Source organism: Equus quagga, chromosome 3 (genome assembly GCF_021613505.1).
Source record: "Equus quagga isolate Etosha38 chromosome 3, UCLA_HA_Equagga_1.0, whole genome shotgun sequence".
NCBI lineage: Eukaryota > Metazoa > Chordata > Mammalia > Perissodactyla > Equidae > Equus > Equus quagga.
In genome coordinates this window covers 33,314,032-33,327,936 of record NC_060269.1, presented here as the reverse complement: position 1 = coordinate 33,327,936, position 13,905 = coordinate 33,314,032, and the positions used below count along the sequence as shown (strand labels likewise).

At 34.0% G+C, this 13,905-nt stretch overlaps 1 protein-coding gene across 2 annotated transcripts in view; it reads left to right on the top strand.

Annotated features, from left to right (window-relative positions):
* ANAPC10 (anaphase promoting complex subunit 10) overlaps positions 1-13,905 on the top strand; it is an 83,044-nt gene that overhangs the window by 31,887 nt on the left and 37,252 nt on the right. For both annotated transcript variants that reach the window (XM_046655657.1, XM_046655658.1), the window contains exon 4: positions 10,312-10,432. In XM_046655657.1, coding sequence (XP_046511613.1) covers positions 10,312-10,432 — 121 coding nt within the window. The remainder of the gene's footprint in view (positions 1-10,311; positions 10,433-13,905) is intronic.

Below are 13,905 nucleotides of genomic sequence, written 5' to 3'. Positions count from 1 at the left end.
TGTCAGCAGGTCTCCACTGAATCAGCGGCAGGAGTCCTGGATGATCCCCCGGTCACGCGGCCCCTCCCCCACTCCTTCCCCACCGGCGCCACAGCAATCGCAGACTGTAGGGGAGGGAGCGACATTCTCTCTTACCGTTCCAGCACCTCCGAGGCTATAAGTAGGGTTTATGATCTCTGCCTTCTTGGTATTGTAGGTCTCTAACGAGCTGGCATTATGTTTATTCTCTAAAATCCAGTTCTTCCAATCTTTTGTTGTATTTTGGAGGGGAGAGAATCCCGGGTCAGCTCACCCCCCATTTTGCTCCACCCACTTCTGATCTCTGTGCATTTCAAATAGCAAAACAGATTAGAAATGAAAACATTCAGTCTCAGTGAATAATGAAGTTAATGAGTAATTCTAGCTAATAGTGAAAGCCTCAGACTTGTGAAGTTTCTTCCTCTCCTTAAGTTTGAATCTCTTGCAAGTGGAAGAAGAAAGGTGTGGTTTGCTTCTCTTTCCCTACCTTTTATTTGTTTCCTCCCATCTTTTTTTACTAGTTTCTGAGCTTCCAGGCTTGCTAGTATGGGAATGGAGAAGAAAAATTCATAATTGCCAATTCTATCTTGGTGGTCTAGCATTGGTGTTCTCTACTTGGCTCTGTGTTTAAAGCTGACTCTGTCTTATAGATGCTTTTGTGGGTTGAGACAATCTACTTCTGCAATCACTTGATGCTATGGATGATTCACCTGCAGTTCTGTTGATGAGGGTCCTTTATCATTTATTCCTTCCTCAAATCCTAGGCCTCTGGTGATACATCCAGCTTCCTGCGGAGGATTGTTCATCCTTAATAGGCAGAAACTAATATAACCTTTCAGCTTATCAGGTTGATGAAGTTCCCTTCTATAAGTGTGCTCAGACTTTTTTAATGAATAGGTGTTGGATTTTCTCAAATGCCATTTCTGCATCTATTTATATCATCATGTGATTTTTCTTTTTTAGTCTGTTGAGATAGTGAATTTGATTGCTTTTTTATTGTAAAATATACATAACATTTACTATTTTTAAATCTTCAGTTCAGTGGCATTAAGTACATTCACTTTGTTGTACAACTATCACCACTGTCCATCTCCAGAGCTTTTTATCATACCAAACTGAAACTCTATACCCATTAAACAATAACTCCCCACCCCTCCTTTCCCCAGCCGCTGGTCACCACTGTTCTACTTTTCCGTTTCTATGTATTTACCTGTTCTAGGTATCTCATATAAATGGAATCATATAATGTTTGTCTTTTTGTGTCTAGCTTAACTTAGCGTACATAATGTTTTCAAGGTTCATCCATGTGGTAGCATGTATCAGAATTTCATTCCTTTTTAAGTGCGAATAACATTCTGTTATATGTATATACCACATTTTGTTTATCCATTCATCTGTCGATGAGCGTTTGGGTTGTTCCCACCTTATGGCTATTGTGAGTAATGCTATGTACTTGAATATACAAATATCTATTTGAGTCCTGACTTTCGATTCTTTTATACATATACCCAGAAGTGCAATTGCTGGATCAAGTGGTAATTCTATGTTTAATCTTTTGAGGTATCGTTATACTGTTTCCATAGCAGATGCACCATTTTACATTGCCACCAGCAATATACAAGATTTCCAATTTCTCCGTATCCATGCCAACATTTTTTTTCTATATTTTTGATAATAGCCATCCTAATGGGTACAAAGTGGTATCTCATTATGTTTTTGATTTGAATTTCTCTAATGATTAGTGAGTGATGTTGAGCCTCTTTTCATGTGCTTATTGGCCATTTGATATATTCTTTGGAGAAATAGCTATTGAAGTTCTTTGCCCATTTTTGAATTTTTTTTTGTTTGTTTTATTTTCTTGTTGTTGAGTTTTAGGGGTTCTTTATATATTCTGGATATGAATCCCTTATCAGATATGTGATTTCCAAATATTTTCTCCCATGGTTGCCTTTCTACAAGTTTTTAACTTTGATAAAGTCCAATTTGTCTATTTTTTATGTTGCTTTGTGCCTTTGGTGACATATTTCATTGATTGGTTTTTGAATCCTTTATTATATGCTACTGGTTTTGAGTTATTAATATTTTGTTGAAGAATTTTATGTTTATATTCAGGAGGGACATTGATTTATCGTTTCCATTTATTATAATATCCTAGTCTATTTTTATTTTTGGGTAATACTGGACCCATAAAATGAGTTGGGAAGTGTTTCTTCCTCTATAAAGAGTTCATTTAGAATTGATATTTCTTCCTTAGATGTTTGAAGTATTTGACATTGAAGCTGTCTGTTCCCAGAGTTTTCTTGTGTGGAGTGTTTGTTACATACAAAGTCTTATTTCTTTAATTGATTTTCTATTTCTTCTTGAATCAATTTTGATAATTTGTGTTTCTCAAAGAATTTGTCCATTTTATCTAAATTGTCTGATTTGTTGACCTAAAGGTATTTCTGATATTCAGTTATTAACCTTTCATTTCTGTTGGAACTGTAGTAATATCTTCTCTTTTATACCTGGTGTTGGTAATTCATGTCTTCTTTTTGTTTGTTTGTTTCCCTGGTCAGACTAGCTAGAGATTTATCAATTTTGTTGATCTTTACTATTAGCTTATTAAGTATACTTTTAAAAAATTTATTTAATGTTTATTTTAACAATGTTAGTGGTTGCTCTAAGATTTACAATATGCATCTTTAACTTATCGTACTTTACCTTCAAATGATATTATAGCATTTCACATATAATACAAAAATCTTACAACTATTTACTTCCATTCCCACACTGTCTTTTATGCTGTTGTTGTTGTGTAATTTATTTCTACATTTGTTGTAAAGCCTACAGTATATAGTAATTATTTTTCATTTAAATATTTATCTTTTAGAAAAATTGTAAAATGTGAAAAATGTTTTATATTTATCATTTCCATTGCTCTTTATTTCTTTTCATAGATTCCCTTTCTATCTGGTGTTTTCCTTCCTCCTGAAGAACTTCCTTTAATGTTACTCATAGTGCAGGTTTGCTGGTGATAAATTCTCATAGCTTTTGTTTCTTTGAAAATGTCTTTATTTTGCCTTCATTTTTGAAATATATTTCACTGGGTACAGATTTCTAGGTTATTTGTTTTTTTCTTTTAACACTTTAAAGACACTGTCCCATCATAGTGTGAAGTCTGTTGTCATTCTTATTTTGTTTCTCGTTATATAGTGTGTTCCTTCAACCCTCCACCACTGCTTTTAAGATTTTCTTAATCATTATTTTTTTTTAAGCAGCTTAATTATGACTTATCTTGGTGTGGATTTCTTTGTGTTTATCCTTCTTATAGTTCACTGATCTCGAATCTGTGAGTATATAGTTTTCATCAAATTTGGAAAAATTTTGGCTATAATTCTTTGAAATGCTTTCATTCACCTTTTCCCTGGGATTCTAATTACATATTCTGTTTTATACTGTCTCACAGACCACTGATATTCTATTCATTTTAATGAGGGATGAGAGTGTTTTGTTTTCTATGCTTCATTTTGCAGAGTTTCTATAGCTATATCATTATATTCACTGTCTTCTGCAATGTTTAAACTACTATTAATCTCATCTAGTGAATTTCTTATTTCAGATTTCTTTTTCATGCCCAGAAATCCTATTTGTTTTTTTAAATCTTTCATCTCTAATTGCGTTCATGTTTTCTTTTAATTATTTGAGCATATTTATGACATATTTTCCAGCGTGCTCACATTATTTCCAGTTACACGTGCTCTCCTACAACCTAATCAAGAGAGGACATCTATCTTCCCCCTTGAAATTGTCAAGTCTTTGTGAATTTCTTGCCTAATAGAGTTTTGATGTTATAACACTTATTTCTAAGACTGGGTCATAAAACGCGATACAACTTCTGCCTTGTTCACTCTCTTTTTATGTGATTCTCTCCCTTGATACTCATCTACCATGCTGTAAGAAAACCTACATCAAATGAAGAAGCCCACAAAGAAATGAACCAGAGCCCAAGGCCTCAGCTAAGCTCCCAGCTGACAACCAGCACCAACTTGCCAGCCATATTAGTGACCCATCTTGGAAGTAGATCCTTCACACCTGACACTGTGAAGGAGCCTTCCCTTCTGAGGCCTGCCCAAATTCAAGATTCCTAAACAAAATAATGATTTTTTTAAGCCGCTAAGTTTTAAAGTGGTTTGTTATATACACCTATAGGTAGATATTTATGTTTTCTCTATTTAAGTCCTTATCTTTTAATTTCATCATCTCTTGTCTTTTCTATATCTGTCTTTATTGACTTATTTTTCCTCATTATGGGTCATATTTTTCTGATTCTTCATAGTAATTTTTGACTGGATACTGGATATAGTAAATTTTACCTTGTTGAGTGCTGGAGTTTTTCTTTAAAGAGGCTTAGACTTTGTTCTGGCAGACAGTTAAGTTACTTAAGAATCAACTTGACCTTTTTGAGGCTTGATTTTAAGGCTTTTTATGGTGGGTCTAGAATACCCTTTACTCTAGGGCAGGGGTCAGCAAACTTTTTGTAACAGGATAGATGGTAAATATTCTAGGCCTTGCAAACCATGTTTTAGCCTGTTGCAACCACTCAACTTGGTCATTGTGGTGCAAAAGCAGCTGTAGATAGTATGTAAGTGAATGAGTATTGCTTTGTTTTAATAAAAGTTTTTTTACAACAATAAATGGCAGGCCGCATTTGGCCTGTGAGTTGTGGTTTGCTGATCCCTGCTTTAGGGCAGCAGTTCTGCAAGTTTTTGGTTTCAGTACCACTTTAAACTTTTATTGAGTTCTCCAAAGATCTTTTATTTTTATTTATTTATTTATTTATTTATTTTGAGGAAGATTAGCTCTGAGCTAACCATCCACCAACAATCCTCCCCTTTTTGCTGAGGAAGTTTGGCCCTGAGCTAACATCTATGCCCATCTTCCTCTACTTTATATGCAGGACGCCTATCACAGCATGGCTTATAAGTGGTGCATGGGTCCGCACCCAGGATCCAAACTGGCGAACCCTGAGCCGCCAAAGCAGAATGTGTGAACTTAACTGCTGTGCCACCAGGCTGGCCCCTGAAGATCTTTTATTTTTTATATCTATCAGTATTTACCATATTAGAAATTCTAGCTGAGGAATTTTAAAGTATTTATTTATTCATCAAAATTAGGTAATTAACCTATTATATGTTAACATAAATAACTTTCTTTAAGGAAAAAATAACTGTCTCTTCCAAAGCAAACAAAAATAGTGAGAAGAGTGTTATTTTACTTTGTGAATCTTTTTAGTGTCTGGCTTAAGAGAAGATGGCTGGAGTCTCATATATGCTTCTTCATTAAATCTTTTGCAACATCCTGTGCCAAATAGCATCTGGAAAACTTCACTCTGTACTCAGAATGATTCTGAAAAAGGCAAATAACATCTTAGTATTATTAGGAAAATAGTTGTGACCTTGTTGATCTCCTGAAAGGGTCTTGAGGTCCCCCTTAGGTCCCTCGACCACTTTTTAAGATCACTTCTCTTGGGCAAAATTAGCCTCATGGTATACTAGGGCTTGACCCTTCGGGGATCTCAAATGAATGTCCTAGATATTTGAAGAGATATTTGGACTCTCCACTTTGGTTCTTGGGACCCCTAATGATTCTCTACCCTATGTGACCTCCGGGAATTGTTTGGCTTACTGCTTCCAGTAATTGTTCTTTCCCCAGCAACTGCTGTTCTTTGCATGTCTTTGTCAGGTTTCACCTTATGTGTGTGCTGGTTGGTATTCAGTCAAAGGCTCAAGGGACTCTGTGCAGATTGCTGGAGTTTTTTTTCAGTATAGCTCCTTTCTCAACTTGGTGACACTGAAGGTTCTGTTAGACTTTTCCCTCCCTGCACTGCAGTCCAGAAATTGCCATCAGTCAGAAAGCCCGTTTGTTCATAGGGTTCACCTCATCCGTTTGCTTTCTCTCAGGCCTCATAGCCCTGTGCTGCCTGTCGTTCAGTGTCTACAGACAGTGCTTTGTATCTGTTGTCTAGTATTCTATTTGTTTATGGTGGGAGGGCAAGTCCTGTGACAGTTATTCCTTCATGGGCAGACATCCCTGACTTTTTGTCTGTTTGTTTATATCTGCTGAAAGTTTTACATTAAACTCTTATATGTCCTATGAAAATAGGTCCTATTAAAATAGGTCTTTGTTGTGTTAATCTTCAGTGAAAACTTTCATTTTAGCATCTTATTAACATTGATTAGAAACATACTTTTACACAAAGAGGGCATTTTCCATCAATGTACCAGAAACAAAGGAGAATTCAGTCATTTATATATTAAATGATTTGTTTGCTTTTTGTTTTAGGCAAATATGTGGACTCTTTATGTTTCTTTTATGTCACAGTTTTTTGGTAAGAATGTATCTAGCATGTTAACATGAAATGATAAACAGAATTTTATGACTATTTTATTTTTAGTTTTAAGTCTTGTACCTCAGGAATTAGTAGTTACTTTTATGTAAGTGTAGTCATGCAAACCTAGATTCAAATTCTGGCTCTGTGCTTTATTAGATATGTAAATAAGAACTACTTGCTTAACCTGATCTGAGCCTCAGTTTCCTCATCTGTAATGTGGACATAAGAATGTTACTTTAAATGGGAGTGAGAACTTGCAGTAATAGAGCTTCTAATAACAGTGTTTTAAACGAAGTGGAAATTTATTTCTTCTACCTCTTCCTATAAGAGGAGCCTGGCAGTCCAGGAGTGGTATGGTAGCCTCTTAGTGTATTGGGACCCACATTTCTTCTCTTTCCATTCCACCTCATGGGTTCTATTCTTAAGATTATCTCATGATCCATGATGCCTAATGGAATTCCACGCATCATGTCCATATCCCAGGCAGCAGGAAGGAGTAGGTAGGAAAGGTAAAAGGGACATGTCTTCCTTTTAAAGAAACTTTCTTTATAACACACAGCCATTTGGTTTAAATATTACTGGCCATAAATTAGTCACATGGTCATACCCAGCCTTAAGGGAAGCTGGGGAATATAGTCTTTCAGCTGGATGTTATGAAGAAAGAAAAAAGGGCTGTTAGGTTGTTGGCACCTAGGAGTATCTGCTGCTAATGTCTTCTGTTGCAATTTCATGGGTTCCAAATCAGCAGGTGGAGAACAAAATAAGACCCTTATAAAACTGACAAAGACGATCTTTGAGAAAGGGGCTTGTGTCTGCAGTCAAGTGTGTTTCCTAATATTGAACTCTAGAATTAAACAGACTTACCCATCCAGTTATGAAAGTGCTGGACCAAGTAGAGCCTGTCCCTATTAAATCTGTGACATGAAGGATCAAAGCAAATGTTTGCTTCCTGCCAGCAGCTCTTTCTCAGCAGAAAGGGAGTAGTGGGGGAGGGGATAGAGAGAGGCTGGGAGTGTTCCTTATGTCATCAGAAATGGGGCAGTATTATCCTCTTCCTTCTCCCTTCCTATGCTATTCCTCATTCTAAGAGTTCAGCGTGATGCCTGGCATGTAGTAAGCGTTCAGAGTATGGTGATTATTATTATTATGATAATTTGAGTAGCTTCTGCTGTGTCATAATCCATGCATTCCATCTTCCCATGTGCATTGCTACTGACAAACAGCGTGATTTTCTATGTAATATTCTTTTATAAATTTACTGTGAGATAAAATTGATAAATCATTTTAAAAGGCTTTATGGGTACCTTTTAGAGGAATAATTTTAAACTTTTGGTTTGGTTACAGTTTCTTTTGCAAATATAATAAAACTATGTATGTATCATAAATTATATATGATTTCTGGGGATATGTGGACCTTAGAATGAGAACCCATGGTGTAGATAACATTTAAAGAACTATGCATCTTACTGTAAACTGGTGTCACTGACTGTTGAATAAGCTAAGTACAGTTAATTAATAGGAAGGGGATAGTGGTTAAGATCACGTGAAGCAGACAAGCACACCTTTGAACTTTGACTGTGTCCACCTGCTAGCTTTTTGACCTTAAGCCAGTTATTAACCACTGAGCATTATTATTTAAAAAAAAAAAAAAATCAGGGGCCAGCCTGGTAGCGTAGCAGTTAAGTTCAGGTGCTCCGCTTCAGGGGCCTGGGATTTGCTGGTTTGGATCCTGGGCATAGACCTATGCACTACTTATCAAGCTATGCTGTGGCAGGTGTCCCACAGGTAGTGGAAGATAGGCATGGATGTTAGCTCACGGCCAATCTTCCTCAGCAGAAATGAGGAGGATGTGGTGGATGTTAGCTCAGGGCTAATCTTCCTCCAAAGAAAAAGAAAATCAGTAAAATGGAGGTGGTAATAGTTCCTGTGTCACAAGATTGGGGAGTAAATGGGATAATATATTTAAGCATTACTTCTGGGCCAGATACAGAATATTCACCTGCTATTTGCCTCTTTTGCTATTGTTTTTATAATCATTAGTGTTATTATTCTTTGCCTTTCTAACCTCACCCTGATCATCTTGTAGTTTCCAATGACTAAGTTATTGGGTTTAATAACTTGGAAATAAAATTGTTCTGAGCAAAAAGCTTGGTCCTTTAGATCTGCTTCTGTTAAAAAAAAGAGAAAAAAAGTCCTCAGGAGTAATCTTCATGATCTTTGATCTCTCCAAAATAAGAAAGACCTTTCAGTGCCCGCTCAGGGCTCTTCAGGGAAGAGATCTTTGGTATGCACTCCAGAATTTCTCCTTCTTCCTTTGCTCCCACTCATGCCTCCTTCCTGGCCCAGCAGAAGGAGAAAGATGTCAGTTTGATACCTCTGGCCTCTTTTGAAAACCTGGTAATGGTATTTATCCTGTCAGCAGTTCCTCGGTATTTAGCATTTTACATCTTGATCTGCCTTTATTATTTGAGGAAAAGTCCTTAACTTTCCCCATTCCTTTCTGATGAATACCTCAGTCTACAGAAGTTTGGTCCCCTCGCTAAGAGCCGCAGATCCCCTGCTGTTTTTATAGGCTGACTTGACACAGACTGCTTCTGTTCAAGGAGCTCATTGTTATTAAGTTAGTGCCAGTTTATACCAGACTTAACTTTTAAAGCACATTTAAATAGACTTCTTAATGGTTTTTTTGGTTGATGTTTAAAATTATCTGTTTTTTTCTCTAATCAACAGAATAGCACTTGCTTATTGTAAAAATGATTCAGAAATTATAGAAATCATAAAGAAGAAAATAAAGATTTCCCATAGTTGCACCCCACTAAAGTAGCCACTTTTTCTGTTTTTGTATGATTCTATGTCTTTTTCCATACATACATATAGGTTTATATTTCTTTAAAAATTTTTTAGTTTTCCCCAAAATATACTCCTTTGTATATACTGTTTTATAGTCTGCTTTTTTCCTACTGTAATTATATATCTGCATGATTATTTTAAACAGTTGTATAGTATTTTATCAAATGGATATATTATAATTTATTTAATTCCCTATTGAAATGGATATTTAGGTTGTTTATAATTTTTTAGTAATTTAACTGCAGGACAATAAACATTTATCTGATCCATTTCTGAGTAGTTGTTTTATTATCTTTTAGTGTATTCTTAGAGGTTGAATTTGTGGGTCAAAGGCTGTGAAAGTACAGCCAGCTTTCAACTGGCTATGAAAGTACCTTTTCTAATTAAATTTGTGTATTATCAGTCATTTTGATATTTTCCAGTATGATAAAACTAATGTCTATGTGTCTTTTAATTTCTGTTGCTTTGATTATTAGAGATTGAACACATTTTCATGGTTTTTGGCCACTTGGATTTTTTCCGAGATTAATTTTCTGTTATATAGTCTTTGCTTATCTTCCTAAGATATGTATTTTAAAAACAACAGAATTCTGTTTTTTGCATTAAGTAATAGATTATACTTCCTGTTTTTAAAAAAGTACTTTTCTCTTTGCTTGACTTAATTTCTCACTTAGGTAGTTATTTTCAAGTATTAACATAGGAAATTAAGTAATTAACTAGTAAAAGACCCCAAGCTTATTAGAATAATTTCTTTGCCTGAAATACAAATCAAGAGGACTGAAATCCTTTATGTTGTTTGCACTCTAAGGTACCTATTTTGGCTTAACTCTTCCTTCTTTGCTCACATCTGGTTCTTGACCATGTTCTAGATAAGAGACGTCTATATAAGTAAATATGTATCTGTATTTTTACATGTTCTTCATTTTCATCCTGTTAAAATTAAAGGATTTGGAAGTTGTTGATTCAAATACTTGTTTTAGCAAACTGTGATTTTTAAAATCAGAAGGTGTTTTGGATATAATCTTTCCACATGATAAAGGGCATGTTGTTTTTACCTTAATTGCTTTTAGAAGAAAAACAACTGTGAAGACATTATGTATTTATGCGGACTACAAATCTGATGAAAGCTATACTCCAAGCAAGATCTCAGTCAGAGTAGGAAATAATTTTCACAACCTTCAAGAAATTCGGGTATGTCTTTCACGTTTTTAAAAATATGTTATCCTGTAACTGTTGCTCTTTAGAGGATAATCTCATTTGACATTAGATTAGCAGGTTAAATGTTAATATATAAAGGGAAAATTGTTAATATTTAAGAAAACATTTTTAATTCTTTTTAATATTTTTAATTTTCTTTTGAATTCTGATTGTCATCTTTATTTTCTTCCAATATTTTAATATGGAAATGTTCAGACATACAGAAAAGCTGAAAGAATTATATAGTGAGCCTCATATACTTACCTCCTAGATTCTCTAATTGTTGATATTTTGTTATATTTACTTTATTATAATCTGTCCATCAATCCGTGTAATTTTTACATGCATTTCAAAATAAGTTGCAGATATCTGTACATATCACCCCAAATACTTCAGCATGGTGTATGATAACTGGAGCTATTAATATTTGCTTAACGTTCATTTTTTAAGGTAAAATTTATATAAATTTTGCAGAGATCTTAAGTATGTTATTTGGTGAGCTTTGGCAAATGCATTTGTTTAACTCCAGCTCCTATTAAGATATAGAACATTTCCATCACCCCAGAAAATTCCCTCATATCCCTTTTCCCAGTCTATCTCCATTTCCATCCTACCCTCAGAGGTAACTGTTGTTGTGATTTTGTTTGTTTATGTATTCATTCATTCATTTATCCCATAGATCAGTTTGGCTGATTTTATGGAGTTGTAGCCCATTGTTTGAATATACCACAATTTATTTATCCTCTCTATAACTTTTTGAAGTTATTAGGACAGGGCTTTTGTGACCTGAATTTTATTAGTCCCCTAATACTTATATTTCAGAGATATTTTCAATGATTTTGAACTGTATACTTGTTAAGTTCTGGCGTTAGCATTTTTTCTTGTCAGAAAATCGTTGAGCTCAAATAATCATTCAAATCTTTTGAGTTAGGTGGTTTTGAGAGGTCTGGGAAGCACTTGTGATTTCTGAAAGACTTCCACTTACTTTGTGGCCTGGACTCTTATTTGACTTACTGTTTATATTAAGATCCTGTCTCTGCATTTATATTTCTTCCCTGAGTTAGTAATAAAATACTTAATAAAAATCATGTATACTTTCATTATTTTCTCATTAAGCACAGTGTTGTTCTCTTGTGAAATTTGCTTATGTATTGACAAATAAGAGTAAGGACATTCTCCACAGATGTTGTTTTTGGCTTGTTTTTTCATCCTTCTTTGAGGTAAGTTTGTCACTTTTTGAGATGACTGCCTGGTCTTGTTTCATAAAGTTATCTTCATTTACTTTTAAAAAACAATCCTATAAATTTTCTTGAGAACTAATTTGTTTTTGAAAAATTGTTGTAGATAAGATATTCTTCTTTCAGTTTAGACACATTTCCTATTTCATCTGAGATCCCATACTGGTTAATACATACTTCCCATATTTGAATAAATGCATAAATAGATAAGCTCTTAATTTTCTTTGTAAGTTTCCTCATTCACCCCAGTGCTTTTTTCATTCAGAATCTTAAAGTTCTTTTTATTATGATGATTATATTGGACCTTTTGCTAACCCTTCGTTGAGTCATCTATCTAATACATGTAATTAGTGTTTAATGCTTTAAAGATGAGATATTCACTTCTTATACTTTAATTCTTAAATATTTTGTATTTATCACATGATTGGGTAACTCATATTGAGAAACCTTTTGGGAGCAAAGTCATCTTGTTTTGGTTTAAAACTAAAGATTTGTCATGTAATTCCTCAGGCAGGTTGAAATATGTGAAACGCTGAAAATAAAATGTTTTCATCCAACATACGTGTGGTATATATTTGAAATGTCCACTAGATGTCACTGTTATCCTTTAATTGCTAGTCTCGTATCCTAGTTGTACTAAGTTCAAGACCTCAGGGAGTCTTAGTTGTGCTAGTTTTTCCTAGAGTATATATATTCAAAAATTCTTTGATGCATTTTGGGAAATGTACATCTTCATACATGATTTCTAGATTTATGTATTAAATATGTATTTTGTATTGTGTTGTAAATTGGAGAAACTTGAAATGGTATTGGACCATTGTGGAATACTTTTAATCTAGTCTTTGCTACTATTATATCATTTAAATGCTGAAACATTCCCATATAGAATAAGGGCTCTTTTAGGTAGTCTCTTAATTTTATTCTAAGTGTGTTTATATTTCTGTGTAGTGACCACATAGCCTCATGAGACCAGTAATACTGAATATTACCAGGTGATAATGTAAGTTGTTTTCCTGAAAAACTTAATGAACATACTGCTTTTCTGCCACAGTTCTCACTAAGGAACCATAATTTTTGGATTTTGCTTTAAAATATTAGTGCCGGCCTTTGCAGCTCGTGATATAAAGGATACTTTATCTTTTAATTGTACGTTTTTATATGTGATTTATTCTGTTTACCTTTTTCTAAGTTAAAGAAATAAGAATCTGATAGCACTTTGTTTTTTAAGGAAAGATAAGCAGATCATGATTTTATTTTTTTACATTAGTCCTTTATAAGATTTAAATTGTTATTTAAAAAAAATCTTTGCTTCTAATTCGGATACTAAGACAAGTGATGAAAATAGTGTGAACTTTTATGAGGTTTTAGAACCATCATTTCATTAGTTATAGGACTGATTTAACTGAGTGGAAAATCCAACTAAATCTTTTTATATTTTTCCATGGATGTTTGCCCACTGGAGGGTGTAGTGTGTATTGGAGTGTTTTAATGGGTTTTCCTTTTTTACTAGAAATTATGGATTTGTTTACTTGAAACATTCTAAAAACCTATTTTCTGTAATTTTATTATTGATTTCTAGTGTAACTTTTAGAAAATTGTAGTTCAGGGTGAGAAAACGTAATGGCTACCCTATTTATCCCAAAGTCATTTTTTTCTATCATATGTTTTCCTTCAGTTCAGTTACGAAGCATGATGTTATGTCTAGATTTTGTTACCTCTGTTCAAAAATCTCTACAAAGAGATTAGGCCCTTCCTTTACTGTTCTAGAATGCATATTTTAGCCTCTATACCTGAGGAGGGACTTAAAATGGAAATGAAGTTTACACTTTCTGCTTACTGGTTTCAAGATACTAAAACTGGTTTTGACCACATAGAACATCTTTGACACCAAAGTTGAATTTATTTCTGCTGCTCATTCTACTTTCTTGTTTTCAAAATTATCCATCCTACACAAATCAGAAACCAACAACCTAAGAACACTTTATAAGATATTTATAATTTATTGCTTCTCCACAAGAGACTATTTCTATATAGAAATGAGAATTTAGCATTTCAGAATCTTTATTGCATTATCTTTTCAAATACTTCATCTCAATTGTGTTACTTTTATGCAGGAAGTTTTGTTCATGTTCAGGAAGTTATTTAAGAGAAGTTTTCAAATAAAGATACAGTGCTTTTTAAATTTTTAAATCCTTTGTATGTTAGCTTTATATTTTGGTTTAATGTTCT